A 13,750-nucleotide genomic window follows, 5' to 3' on the forward strand; every position below is an offset into this window, starting at 1 on the left:
TGGATGCCCTCGAGTTCACAGCAGCAATGTCTGATTTTGCATGGATGGGATGCATGATTTGCATGATTTGCATGGCAAAGGGATGCTAGGGAAAGGGGAGGGCAGACTAGATAAAATCCTCCTGCCATGAGGATGAACAAAGACCTCTCCCTCTCAAAGGCTGGGCACATTTGCACCCCTTGTCCCAGCTCTCAGCCACCCATTCTGCCCCTCGCTGTTGCAGGGTTGGCTGGGATGAACCGTGTGAGGAGCTGAGCTGGCACTTGCAGGCTGCAAGTGGATGTCAGCTCCTGTGCTGGGGGGGATGCAGGGTGCTTGGCTGTGCTGGCAGGATGCAGGGTGTCTGGCTGTGCCAGTGGGATGCAGAGTACTCAGCTGTGCCAGTGGGATGCAGGGTACCTGGCTGTGCCAGTGGGATGCAGGGTACCTGGGCAGGCTGTATCATCTTGCCCTGCCCTGGCATGCGTGTCTGGGTGTGAAGCTCTGGGAGGAAGGATAGACAATCCATGGTGCACAGGGGATTAACCCATTTCCCACTGCCCATATGGCCAGACCTCAGCAGCCCTGGAGGCTGAGGAGCCCTGCCGTGCTGGCAGTGGCTCCTGCTCCATTCCCAGCCCCATCCCATGAACAAGAGAGCAGGATTGGGTCTGTCAGCACAGCTGGGGAATCCTCCCAGGAGGGACAGTGCTGCCACAGGCATGCCCCAGCTATTACCCTGCCTCCAGCTGGTATCCCCAGGGTGTTTGGCTGCAGCCCACCTTCTCTTCGGCATAATTTTAGATGGGACTTGTCCAAAATCCAGTTCCAGTACAGTCTTCCTTCCTACCAGTGTAGGATCGGTCCCTGCAACAGGCTTTCTGGTTATAAATGATCTTAGTAGTGTTGCCTTCCCCCAGCTCCCTGTGGGAAACAACTCCCAGCTCCAATCAGCCTCCCAGCAGGGAGATTTCCTAATGCTCCTTCCAAAATTTCTTAACAGAATTTACTTTCTTTCTCATCAGCCTATGAGACCTTTGCCCCCTAAAACACATTCTTGCTGTAATTCTATGTAATATATAAGCTATATTGCACTTTCCACTTTAAAAACGCGTTGGATTTGAAGGACAGGACGGTGGATTTAGGAATTCAGTATTTAATGCAGAGTAAGAGCCCATGCTCAGGGGCTCTGCCCCTAAAGCAGCGCTGCTTGCAGAGCCCCCCAGACCCCCCGTGCTGAAGCCTGGGTGTCAGTGGATGTTAAGCTTTAGTTCGCAAGAAGCTGTATCTGGGGCTAAAGGAGCCACTCCAGAGCTCCAGCATGGGTGGCTCTGGTCCCAGCAGGGACTGCATCTGCTTCAGGGCTGTGATGGAAGTACACTGACGATAGCACCCACATGCCCCCAGCCCTCCCCGAGGTTTTGTCTGGGCCATTTCTAGCACCCCTGGATCACTGCCCACCCCACCACCCTGTGCTGGCTCAGCTCAGTGGGCTCCCTCTGCCCCCTGGCATGGGCAGGCTGCAGGCAGGAGAGGCTGGCAGCGCGGGCAGGACAGGCAGCTGCACTGTGGCCACCCAGGGCCACCAAACCTGCACACACCTTCCCTCCACCCCCTCTCCCTGTGGGCAGGGCACTTTTTGGGGGCTCCTGTTTGAAAGACGCTTTGGTATCAAAGGGGATGTTGCAGGGACACAGGAAGCATCAAGGGCACCCGGGAGACACCCGAGATAACGGGGCTTTGGAGGGTCTGGGAAAGGAAACAAGAACCAAATATTGGGCTGTGATTTCACTTTTTTTTTTTTTCATCTGCAGAACTGTGCGAGTTTATAAAGGTAACAGAAGCTTTGGCTTCACACTGCGTGGCCATGCCCCAGTGTGGATTGAATCTGTTTTGCCAGGTAAGAAAACCTCCAGCCAACAAGATTCAAAGACACTTATTTATTGATGGTCTAAACTCAAAATTTTAAGTACCTACTGTTCACTAGAAAATAGCAAAAGGGACTTTTACAAGGCTCAGTGATGGAGTTTCCCAAGTTGAATAACTAGTGTCTTCAGTACAATTTAATTTGGCTTTATGTGCTCCCTGTTTTGCAAGGTGGAAAATGTGTTCAGTGAATAGCCCAAAATCACACCTGTATTTCCAATGCAAGCTGGGTGCTGGCATCACTGTGCCTGGTGAATGGCCCCAGACCACCCAGATAATCCACTGCAGTGGATGCCTGTAGAGGAGCGAAGGCAGTGGGTTGATTAACATGGATGATGTGCAGCTGTAGCTCATTCCAGCTAAGTGGTTAAATAGCCCTGAGGAGCATGGGTGAGGGGTCCTGGATGTAGGAGGCTCCTGAAGGAAGGCGAGAGAAGGAGCAGTGTGGTTTGGCCCCTGGAGAATGGAGAAACAGTGTGGGCAATAGAATCTGACCAACTGTAAAGCCTTGTTGCAGCTTGCTAGCTTGCTTGTGCTGTGACAATTGGTGCCCCATGTGAGGATCAAACTGATTTGGGCTCAAACTGCAACAGATGTCCTGCCCTGGGGGTGTCCCTGGGCATGGTTGGGCACAGAGTGGCCAGAGACCTGGGACTCTGCTCTGCAAGTGGGGCCCTGCAAGCAGGGGTCCACCAGTTAAAACCCCTCTTGTTCCCTGTGCCTTTAGGGAGCCCAGCTGAGAAGGCTGCTCTCAAAGCTGGAGACAGGATCCTGTTCCTCAATGGTCTGGACATGAGGTAAGAGGCTCTTTAGAAGCCTGTGCCAGGAGGGCCCCGGGGGTGGTAGGTGGCCAAGCACATGTGTGTTTACTTGCTTGCTCTTGTGCAACAGAAAGGAGAGCTGGTCATCCTTGAGAGCTGTCTACTGAGGTGCATGAGGGGTTTTGCCCCGTATGGACATCTCCTTTAATATTCTTTTACAAAAACTGGCTCTAAGAGTAGTATTTCAGCTCCATCCCTGCTCTTCCTTTGACTTCTCTGTACAAATAACCACATATAATGCACATATAACTGGTGTCCTGACTGCAGCCCACCTGCAGACCCTGATTCAAGCCACTGTGAGTTAAGTAGCATGTAAAACACCTGGAGCTCTGCTCATGAAACGAGCAGAACACCAGCCAACCCACGAATCACTCCCAGAATGGGATCATAAACATAAAACCACAGAGGCAATTGCATTTCCACCCAGAAGTTAATTCTTCTAGATAATGTGTGCACAACAAAAGCAACCAAACCGGAGCTGAGTGTGCCCCTTGCCAGCGCAGTGGCAGCAGCCTGTGTTTCCTCAAGTTGGTCTTTCTGCACAAAAAGCAAGAGCAAAGGGTTAGAAGAGGCTACACGATAAGAGAGAATGATGAATATTTAAAGGTTAAACATCTGATGCTGCTTCTGTCAGTGCTCAGGTTCTCACATTTCAGCTGATCCAGCAAACTGTTGGCTGATGCAGCATTGCCAGAAAACAGAGGAGACTGAGATGAAGATTGTCCTCTGAGCCCATGTTTTGGCAGGCATTGTCCCAGGCCAGCCTGTACCCTTCTCCAAGGACATTCCAAGATTATTTTTTTGCCTACAAAAATGCATTTTACATCCACCTTGCATTTTCTTTTCATGCAGAATTAGGACAAGCAAGGAGAGACCTGCAGCACTGTATCATTTAAATGAAAAGATCATCTTCTGGGTCTGAGTGTAGCTTAAAGTAATGGTGGATTCATTTGCTGTAACAGCTCCGCAGGGTGCTTGCAGGCATGCTGGGTGGTTGTTCCTCGCTGCAGGTACAGCGGAGAGCCCAGTCACGGGGTGTGATTCAGGCTTTCCCTCCGGGAGGCTCTTTTCTGTGCAGCACAGATAAAACCAGGCAAAGGCTGAGAGGCCAGGGGCACTGCAGCAAGGCCCGACTCCACCTGGCTCTGAGTGGCAAGATGAGGCTTTTTGCAAGAAAATGAAGGCAGCTGCAAGCTCCCTTTCAGTGCTGCTCTCCCACGAGCCGCTGCCCGCAGCAGCAGCTCTGACCCAGCTCTCTTGTGCCCCGCAGGAACTGCTCCCATGACAAGGTGGTGTCGATGCTGCAGGGCAGTGGGGCGATGCCCACCTTGGTGGTGGAAGAGGGGATCGTCAACATCTCCAACGGTAAGAGTGTGGGGAGGAGGGTCTGGAGCTGCAGAAACCCCACGCCGGTTCTCACATTCCCCGTGCAGGAGGGAATTGCCAAATGCCAACCTAGGGTCAGAGGTTTAATGCACTGCCTGGAGGGCTGCTCCGTTTGCTGGGGCACATGGCTGCCTGCTTTCTGGGAATCAGGCTTGATCTCAGGCTTGGCTGCTCTCCAGAAAGGTTCATCCTACTGTATGATCATCCTTGACGGCCTTTGCCAATGTCCTTTACATGCAGTCTGTGCTATGTACTTGACCGAAGTAATCCAACCCTGTGCATCCATGGTCGCTGTGCAAATCCCACGGTTGTGTGTGGACTGTGCTGTTCAGAATAACTGCTGCTGTTATGAATAATTTAGCTTGCTGCTGGTGAGTGAGTCAGCGGGAGATGAGGGTATCTGGGCCAGCGCGGGTGGTTATCAGCATGATTTCAGCAGAGGGGCAGGACCACAGCCCAGGGCAGAGCACGGCCGCTGCTGTTTCTGAAGCTGTGCGAGGGCAGGAGGCTCGGTGTGTTGTTGTGGTGCTGCTCCACAGTGCATAGGCCCAGGAATCAGGGGCTGGCTCGTCCTTCTCAAGCAGCAATGGACTCTCCTGAGCTCCACTCAGGAGCCCTGCGATACCAGCTCATTTGTGTGTGTGCTAGAAACAGAACCGAGCACCTCACTACTTCACAGTACAGAGCCAGTGGCACTCGGACTGCTTCACTGCCCCTCAAAAGAAACCAAGAAAAGATGGATTTTTTTGCTCCAGCTACTTTGGCCATATTCCTACATGGATAAGAGCAGCCTCAGTCCAATCCCTTCTCCCAGCCGGGCACGTTGCCCTGCGCTCACAGCAGAAGTGGCACAGGGAGCAGTGCAGATGAGTGTGGCAGAGCAAGTGACCTTCCATGCCTTGGTTCACTCGCAGGTAACCCTTGACTAATACTGCTTTTGAAGCCAATGATTATCAGAAAGTGCTTTGAAACTTGAGCAGAGGCTTTAGATAACCAGAGAAGAAATACCATCTGCATGTGTTCACAGAAAGTGCGGAAGCAGCATGGTCAAAGAGATAGATCACAGAGAGCATCCCAGTCAGAACACCCCTGGTGACCTCCAGCAGGTCCATGGACCTACTGGAACAGCCACGAGCTCCAGAGCAGCTGGTTGAGAGTGTGGGAGGAAGGCAAGGGCAGTCACAGCTTCAGATGAGCCATTTCACCTTGTCACCATGCTGCCTTCCAGTGACTGAAATCTGGGTTTTTTCTGCGACATCTGTATCAGCACATCAGGATTTGTATTTCTATGGAGCTGAGACTCCCGTGCTCTGAGGTCTCCCTTATCTGAGATGTTTAAGCTGGAAAGCCAGGAGGTGGAGTGCGGGGGTGTGTAAGTGGTTTGAATTGCAGACTGGGGCTGGAGGGACACATACCAGCCCAAACCCCACTGCTCAGGAGGACCCCAGGGAGGCCAAGGGGAGCCCTGCGGGGTCGGACCACTGCGGTCACAGGGAAGCGGAGGCAGGCAGGAGGCTGAGGGCTGGTAGATGCAGTGTTCCAGCAGCACAGCTCGGCCCACGGCTAGCTTCAGAGGCTGCCCGGCGGGGCAGCACGCAGCAGCCCTGCAGCAGGGCCACGTCCCTGTCCTGCTTCTCCTCTCACTCCTGCCCAGGACACGGGACTGTCCCCAGCCCACTGAACAAACTCCCTGTTGTATTCAGCTGCAGCTGCCCTGGCTGTCCACGGGACTGACCCCTGGTTTCAGGACAAGCCTTTTAATCCATGGTTAAGACCCTTTGTCTGTTGAATTTTCTTTTTTCTTTCTACCTGCACCTTGCAGACTCTGACTCTGCTGACTCCCCGAGCACCTCCTCCGCCCTCACCTCCCTGCAGTGGGTTGCAGAGATACTCCCCTCTAGCATCAAGATTCAAGGAAGGACCTTCACCCAGCAGCTGGAGCACCTGCTGACTCCACCTGAGCGCTATACCATCTGCAAAGCGCTGGAAGGCTTCTTCCAACATCGGTAACTCGTTAGCAGCTCCATTCCTCTAATGCTGGTACCTGGCCTGGTAGTGATGCCTGTGTCAGAGTTGGTCTCTGGGCAGAAGGCAGACCTCGGCTGTGAGGCTGCCAGCACTGAGCTCTGCTGTCATCATGTTCTCTGATTTCCCCAGCTGTGTATTTCTCTGTGCATGTTTGCAGGGCACAAGCCCATCTCTCTCCAGGTGTCCTGCCTGAGGACAGAGCAGACCCTTTAGCTTTTGAGGTTAATTCGGTCAACCTCTTAATTCCTCATAAGGTGACCTTGGTCCCTCACAGGGCAGGCTCTCTTGCTATCTGGCTGTCCCTGACAACCGCAGATCCTGTTCCACCTTGTTTGGTAAATCTCACCACGTTTCATCCTTGTCTTCTCGCTCTTCCCGGCATCTTGGCTGCAGCACTCCCTTGGCAGCAACGTGGGAATGGCTGTGGCTGGCAGAGCCCTGGTCCTGCCGTGAAGCACATCCTCCCTGCCCTGCTGCAAGGATTGAAACCGATCCCCAGGCAGACCCAAGACTTTCAGTGTGACCTTGCTTTCTGCCCTTGATCTGTAACCATTCAGCACCTCGGTGAAGAAGCTATCCCTCCCGGCGCTGGGAGATGCTTGCTGCCTCTTCCTGCAGCTGCTAAGCCAGCCGGGCTGCCTGGCTGCTCCTCGGGAGCCCAAGTCCCACATGGGCTGCGAGTGCACCTGCCAGGGGCGGGCAATGGTGCAGCAGCCTGCCGAATCCTGAGTCTGACAAGGAAATGCAGTAAAGCCCTCAGTATTTAGGTTACTGATGAGAGAAGAGAAACTACTAGTACAAAGCCATAGCACTGCTTCTGCGCACCATGGCTTGGGCTGTGAGCTGCACCACCCTGCAGCATCCTCCTGCCCACAGGGAGCCTGGCTGCCTCCAGACCTGCAGCTGCTGGGGGAGCCCCAGCTGCATAAGCCCCCTGGCACCAGCTGAGTGAACCCCCTTGGGTCCCAGCGATTGCTAACTCTGCCCCAGTAAAGCAGAAATCATTGTTTTGTGCTCTCTGGAGACGGTGCTGCTTCTATGGGATTCCCCAGCTGGACATTCCAGCCCCAGGCGCAGCAGCTGTGGGAGCAGATCCAGTCCCAGGGGTCTGCAGCTGGGAAAAGCAGACTCAGCCCTAGTGGGGTATTTACTCTTGCTCAGGGGTACAAGGATGGGAACCCCAGTACCATGAATCAAGTCCCCAGGTTCCCCTCCCAGTGCAGGGTGGCACATGTTGCTTGGTCTTACAGCAGGGTTTTACTGGGGGCTGCCCACCCCAGAGCTGCTGGCTGCAGGGTGCAGCTCACCCTCTCCTCCAGCCACCTCATTTTGCCTGTCACTGCCCCAGATGGCTTGACACAGAGGCCACTGCTCTATTTAACAATAATTCATCATGACCTAATTGTATGCCTGTCCCAGATGAGCAGCTGTGGCCTCTTAACTGCTCTGGCAAGGTGGGAAATCCCCAGACATTATGTTGCTGACCACCACAGCATGCAGAAACCAGCAGCAAATGCAGGGGACTGGGTCAGGGCACCCCTGTTCTGGCCTTTGGACCTCCAGCCATTTAGCACAGGACAAGCCAGCTGGCCCTGGCCACCAGCGGGGAGGAGCAGAGCAGCCTCCTGCCGCAGTGGCTCCCTGCAATACCTCAGCTGTTCCCAATGGGAAACAGGCTTCTGGCAGCCAAGAGCTGTGTCCAGCTCCAAGACAAGGCAAGTTAGCCCAGTGCTAGGGAGAAACTTAGCAGGTGACTTCTGGCAGGCTCTGGGTGTCCTGCTGCTTCACATCCCTGTTGGCTGCTGAGGACCTGCCCGAGACACTTCATTAATAAAGCCCTTGCAGCATCTGAGCCTCTTTACCCTTTGGCTCTCCCCTGCATGTCTGGCCCCTGCTTTGTGGAAGGCAGCAGTGGTCCATTCCGTTAACATCAAGACAACAGACTTGTTCCTACATATGCAATCTCCTTCCAGCTCTTTATAAGTTCTTACCATTACTTTTACATTAAGGATGCAGTAATTGCAGTGAGCTTTAACCCATCATCTCTGTCTCCGTCTCTCAGTAGGAAAGCAGCCTGACTTTAGCTCTCTGACCCAGGACAGCCCTCCTACCCCAGGCTGCTTTATCCTCCTCACTGAACTGGATGCTCAGCCCTGCTACCCTCTAAAGTCCTTTCACCATCTCTGCACACCACAGAGCCGAAGTGAGCCTGAGCCTTCAGCCCGGGGAGGCTGCCAGCCCAGCTCCCCTCACCGATGCATTTCTGCCTGAGCCTGCTTACCTGCTGCTGGCTAATATGCAGCTCTTTCCAGGGTTTCTCTCTGTGCTTTCTGGTGCGCCTCCACCCCTCTTACTCATAGAATCATTTAGGTTGGAAAAGACTTTTAAGATAGAGTCCAACCATTAACTCAGCGCTGCCAAGACGACCACTAACCATGTCCCTAAGCGCCACATCTATACATCTTTTAAATACCCCCAGGGATGGTGACTTCAGCACCCCCCTGGGCAGCCTGTTCCAGGGCTGCACAACCCTTATGGGGAAAAATTTTTCCCAATATCCCATCTCAACCTCCCCTGGCACAACTTGAGGCTGTTTCCTCTTGTCCTGTCACCTGTGATCTGGGAGAAGAGACCGACCCCCCCCTTGCTACAGCCCCCGCTCAGGCAGCTGTAGGGAGCGACCAGGCCCCCTGAGCCCCCTTTCTCCAGGCTGAACACCCCAGCTCCCCCCGCCGCTCCTCACAGGGCTGGTGTCCCAGCCCCTTCCCCAGCCCCGTGCCCGTCCCTGGGGCGCTCCAGCCCCGCGGTGTCTGTCTGGGAGCGGGGGGCCCAGCACCGAACCCAGGGTCCCCGCTGCGGCCGCACCAGTGCCCAGCACAGGGGGACGGGCACTGCCCTGGGCCTGCTGGCCACACGGTTTGGGACACGAGCCAGGGTGCTGTTGGCCACCTGGGCACACTGCCGGCCCATGCCCAGCCGGCCGTCAGCCAGCCCCCCCAGGCCCTTCCCCCCAGGCAGCTCCCCAGCCGCGCTGCCCCCAGCCTGTTGCGCTGCGTGGGGCTGGTGTGACCCGTGTGCAGGACCCGGCAGCGAGCCCTGGTGACCCTCACCCAGCTGCCCTCAGCCCAGCCTGCCCAGAGCCCTCTGCAGAGCCTCCTCCACACACACCCTGGCTGACTCACAGACCAGGTTTTATACCTGGCTGTCAGGTGCTGCCGGTTCCTGGGATTTGCTCTCCCTGTTAGCTCCAGCTGCACAATCCCAGTTCCCAAAGGGATTGGTCCTCTGCTCTGAAATGACCAGTTTGTGCCCCTCAGGCAAGCCCAGCAGCCCAGACCCAGGCGGAGCAGGCTGGGAAGCACTGGAGCCCAGGGAAGCGGCATGGTGGGGCTGTGCCGTAGGGATGCGCTCACTGCCCAGCCCTCTCTTTCCAATTTTGCAGGAATATTGACACTCTCATTGTGGATGTGTACCCGGTGCTGGACACACCGGCCAAGCAAGTCATTTGGCAGTTTATCTACCAGCTGCTGACGTATGAGGAGCAGGAGCACTGCCAACAAAAGATTGCCAGGTTTCTTGGTTACAAGTCCTTAGCAGGTGAGAGGAAAGCCCCTGTGCTCCGGCACAGACATGCCGTGTCCCCCCAGGTCCCTGTCGTGCTGGGAGCAGGCTGGGGTGGCGAGTGAGCAGCCGGCTGGTGGCTCTGCCCTGCCTGGCTCCTGCTCGCACAGAGCTGGCAGCCGCGTGGGATGTAGAGCAGCACGGAGGGGTTTCCAGCTCCTGTTGGTGATGAGGCTGATCTGTAAATGTCAGGTGGGAGTTACCTGTTCTGCAGCACGGAGCCGTGTAGTTTTGGAATGAAACTGCACCGAGTGGAGAGATGGCACCAGAGAGGTTGTCTCTGAGAGCAAAGGCTTTTGGAAGCTGCTCAGGTTGTTAGAGGTTAGGAATTCCTGAAAGGAAATTACTGGTTTAGGGGCAGCATTCAGATCAGAGAAGCAAAATAAGCAATGACGGTGATGTCCCTCGGGATGTCCCCAGCAGTCAGATGTATGCAAGCATCCATGGTTAGAGAGGGGGCGAGCGCAGCTCGGCTGGCGGCGTGCCTGCCCGGGAGCACTGCTCTGCCCAGAAGGACTTGGAAGGCAGCTGGCGAGTCTCCTCCTCCCTGGTCCCTCTCTCCATCTCCTGGTTCTGTGGCAACACGAAAACCAGCTGTGGTTTGCTGTGGGTGGTGGGCTCTGCAGTCAGACAGCAGAAAAGTGAGGGCAAATTTGGAGTGGAATGTCTTAATCTTTGGATTTGGGCTTCTTAGTTGCTTTCAAATTCTTCTATTCTAAGCTATTTACATTATGCTGGTGTGTTTATTTCAGACTGATCGTAGGTAAAAAGAAGTGTTGCTTGAAGAGAGGCTCTTGGAGGAACACGGTTATTTTTAGCACAGCCTTTCCCCTCGCAGGGAGAAATGGCTCCAAGTCCTGGTGCAAATACTCCCACTGTGCATGGAAACGTGTTGGGTATTTGCTCACCTAATTTGCACTCAGTTCCCGTTGCTTTTGTGTGTGCAGAATCATGGCCCAAACTACCTAACCTGTTGTATATTCCCGTGAACTTAGAACCTAAAATTAGTTTATAAACTTCAGAAGATCTCAAAGGGAAGCCGAGTTATTTGCAGTTTGCAGCTGCATTTCAGGAATCCAAAGCAGGTATCCCCAGCCACTGGAGAGGAGGAAAGCACGGGAGTAAATCTCCCAGGACCAGGCTGTTTCGGAGGGTTGTCCCTGGTTCGCAGGCTGGTCCCTGACTCCTTTCAGCTTCTCAGGTGACAGGGGCAACTCTGACCATGTGAAGTGCTGGTTGTTCTGGTGCATCATATGTATGTCCTTTGGCCAGAGATGTCTGAATTTGGATTAGTCCTTCACCTGGGCTTCCTCCAAACTCGGTGGCGATCTCTGATGTTTGCGTGTATCAGGCTGTCTGAGCATTGGTCTGTGGATACCACGGAGACTGATGCTCCAGTATCTCCATCCTGCTGTAAGTCTGAGCCTCTCTGAGCCATCGCACAAAACTGCACACAGACCAGTCGTTCTTCCAGGCAGCGTTTCAGTGTGGGCCCCCACTCCCATCTTGTCCCTTGAGGGCAGGACAGTTAGCTGGCTCCCTCTCCACCAGCTCAGGGCTGGAGTTCCATGTGCACCATAAGCTGGTGGATGCCAGTCCTGCTGGAAAAAGCAAATGCATGTCCCATCTCTGGGCATCCACCCCCCTGCCCTGCGCTGGCAGGAGCATCTGTAACCTGCTCTGCTTCCCGGGGACAGGAGGGATGGTGTGAGCGGCTAGCTGGGGGACAGGCAGCTGCAGTGCCAGGCAAGCTGGGCACGGCGTCACGGTCAAGTGCAGAGCTCAGAGAGCAGCCATGAGGCCAGTGGGTCTGGGGGAGCCCTGTGTCATGGCAAGGAGGAATAGGGGAGCTGTGGGGTCTGGCACACAGCAGCCATGCCTTATGAAGGGTGTTTTCTGCTGCAGCTGAGCCAGAAGCAGAGGACCGCTACCGCAGCTCCATCCGAGGGGCCTCCTTGTGCCGGGGAAGCCTTCGAACCCCCCGCCCCGAGGAAGGGGGGGCAGCAGGTGGGTGACTGGGGGCTGTGTGGGGGTCCCCTCTGCAGTGGGAAGGGAGCTGGGTCCTGGTGGTTGTGCCTGTAGTGTACTTCTGCTCTGCCCCAAGCCAAAATCCAGAGCTATTCCTAAGCGTGCACAGCGGGAAAAGATGGAGGTCAGCACAGAGGCTTTGATTGGAAATCCCATGTTTTCAGAAACAGCTGAAATAGCAGTTCTGCAAGAGGCCGCTCGGGCTGAGGCTGAACGTTGTTTCCAATCCCTTCCATTGCTCAGATGTGAACTGATCCTGCTGGTCTGAGCCCTCCCTTCTGGGGTGCACAGTTTCTGGGGTGAACTTTCTTGGACATCATCAAATTCACAGGGAAGACAGCATTTGTGAAATCCATGTGAGGAAGATCATGGTTAAGTGCCATTGTGAGACTCTTGATGAGCTTCATTCATGGCACAAACCCTCACTCCCTTCAGAGAGAAGCCCCATATCTCCCCATTCCTTTGACAATCCCATCCTCCTGGTATTGCTGCAGGGCCTTGCACAGCCCCCGGGTCTCTGACCCTCTCGCCCACATGCACCCCAGGTGGCTGGTTGTGTTTTCAGTCCTTCGGGTCTTTGCCTTCCTCTCCCAGATGGGGGGACAAGGCATCCTGCCTGTTCCCCATCACTCTTAGCTGATTGTGAAGGGCACTCGACCTCTGCTTACGGCTTCTGACCGCGACCTCCCCACCACGAGCTCCCCACTGCATCCAGCCAGGCTCCACCGGCCGCCGGCTGCACGCCTTCCTCCCAGCACCTCACCAGGAGCACAGTGCTCCTCAGCTATCTGGGAGGGCTGCTGCCGGAGCAGCCAACTCCAAGACATTTCCCCAGGGAACATCCTCTTAACCTGCCTCTGAGGAGCGTTTCTGGTTGTGATTACAGCACAGAGAGTGGCTGACAGCTGTGTGTGCTGAGGGAGGCTGCTCGCCCGGCAGATGCTTGCCAGCTGTGGGAAGCAGCCTTGTCCTCAGCTGCCCTGGGGAAAGAGCAGCCAGCGACCTGTCGTGCTGCCCTTACCCCTGCGCAGGCTCTGTGGTGCATCCTGCCATGGGTGCTCCTACTGCACCTCCCTGCACAAACTATTTATTTATGAAAAGCAGATGACATTCCTCAGTCCTGGAGAGGGAAGTGATGCAGGGTGGGGGGCTTCACCTCCTGTTCCCGATGAAAGCCCCACTCCAGAGCCCTTTCTCATAACAGCCAGCTGCGTCTGTCCTGGGCTGCTCTTGGTCCCTGTAAAATGCTGGGCACTGAGCACACGGCTCTGGGTTGGTGCTGGGGTGAGCAGAGCTGCTCTGCTGGGCTCTCCAAAGCTCTGCCTGCCCGCCCCAGTACTCAGCCCAGCCCTGACTAGGTGGAAATATTGTGAGTCCATTTGACCTGCCGTCCAGCAGTTTGGGAAAGGCAGGGATTGCAGACCGCTTCCCCCCGGCAGCCCTTCGCACGCCCTTGGAGATGAATCAGGGCTCTGGACGTGCCTCTGAGAGCTTATGCTGCTGCAGCCGTTAACCTCTGAACAGAAGTCTCCATGGATGTAACTGGAAAAATGGAGTTTCCTTTGGAGCTGGTCTAATCAACGTTGCTGCAAGTGAGCTCCCTTGTGCCTTCGCAGGGGTCCAGACCTCTCTCCCTCCCTCCTCATGTCCCCTGCAGAGCCCTGTCTCAGGGGATGCTGCTGGGGCGGCTGGCACTGCCCAGATATCTGCGACCAAAAGGACCAGATTTTGGAAACTGTGACCTTGACTGCCATGTGCAGTGACCCTGACTGTCCTGGTGCCCAGCACCTACCAGGGAGGCTGAAGGAAAAGAAACCAAGAAAAAAGAAACACCCATGGCACTGCAGCGTCTCGGTATCTGGAGGCTTCTCGACGTAGTGCAGACTCCAGCGTGTGCCCTGGGTCATGTCCCTTCCCCTGAACTGCTGTGATGGCATCTTGCTCGGCACTGTCCCACCGCG

General features: G+C 55.2%; 1 protein-coding gene across 1 annotated transcript in view; it reads left to right on the forward strand.

Annotated features, from left to right (window-relative positions):
* The window catches only part of LOC121085988 (delphilin-like), a 46,747-nt gene that overhangs the window by 17,271 nt on the left and 15,726 nt on the right, over positions 1 to 13,750 (forward strand). The window contains 6 exon segments of the mRNA XM_040589054.1: positions 1,794 to 1,879; positions 2,633 to 2,702; positions 3,997 to 4,091; positions 5,935 to 6,118; positions 9,583 to 9,737; positions 11,667 to 11,768. Coding sequence (XP_040444988.1) covers positions 1,794 to 1,879; positions 2,633 to 2,702; positions 3,997 to 4,091; positions 5,935 to 6,118; positions 9,583 to 9,737; positions 11,667 to 11,768 — 692 coding nt within the window.

Source organism: Falco naumanni, chromosome 4, assembly GCF_017639655.2.
Source record: "Falco naumanni isolate bFalNau1 chromosome 4, bFalNau1.pat, whole genome shotgun sequence".
NCBI lineage: Eukaryota > Metazoa > Chordata > Aves > Falconiformes > Falconidae > Falco > Falco naumanni.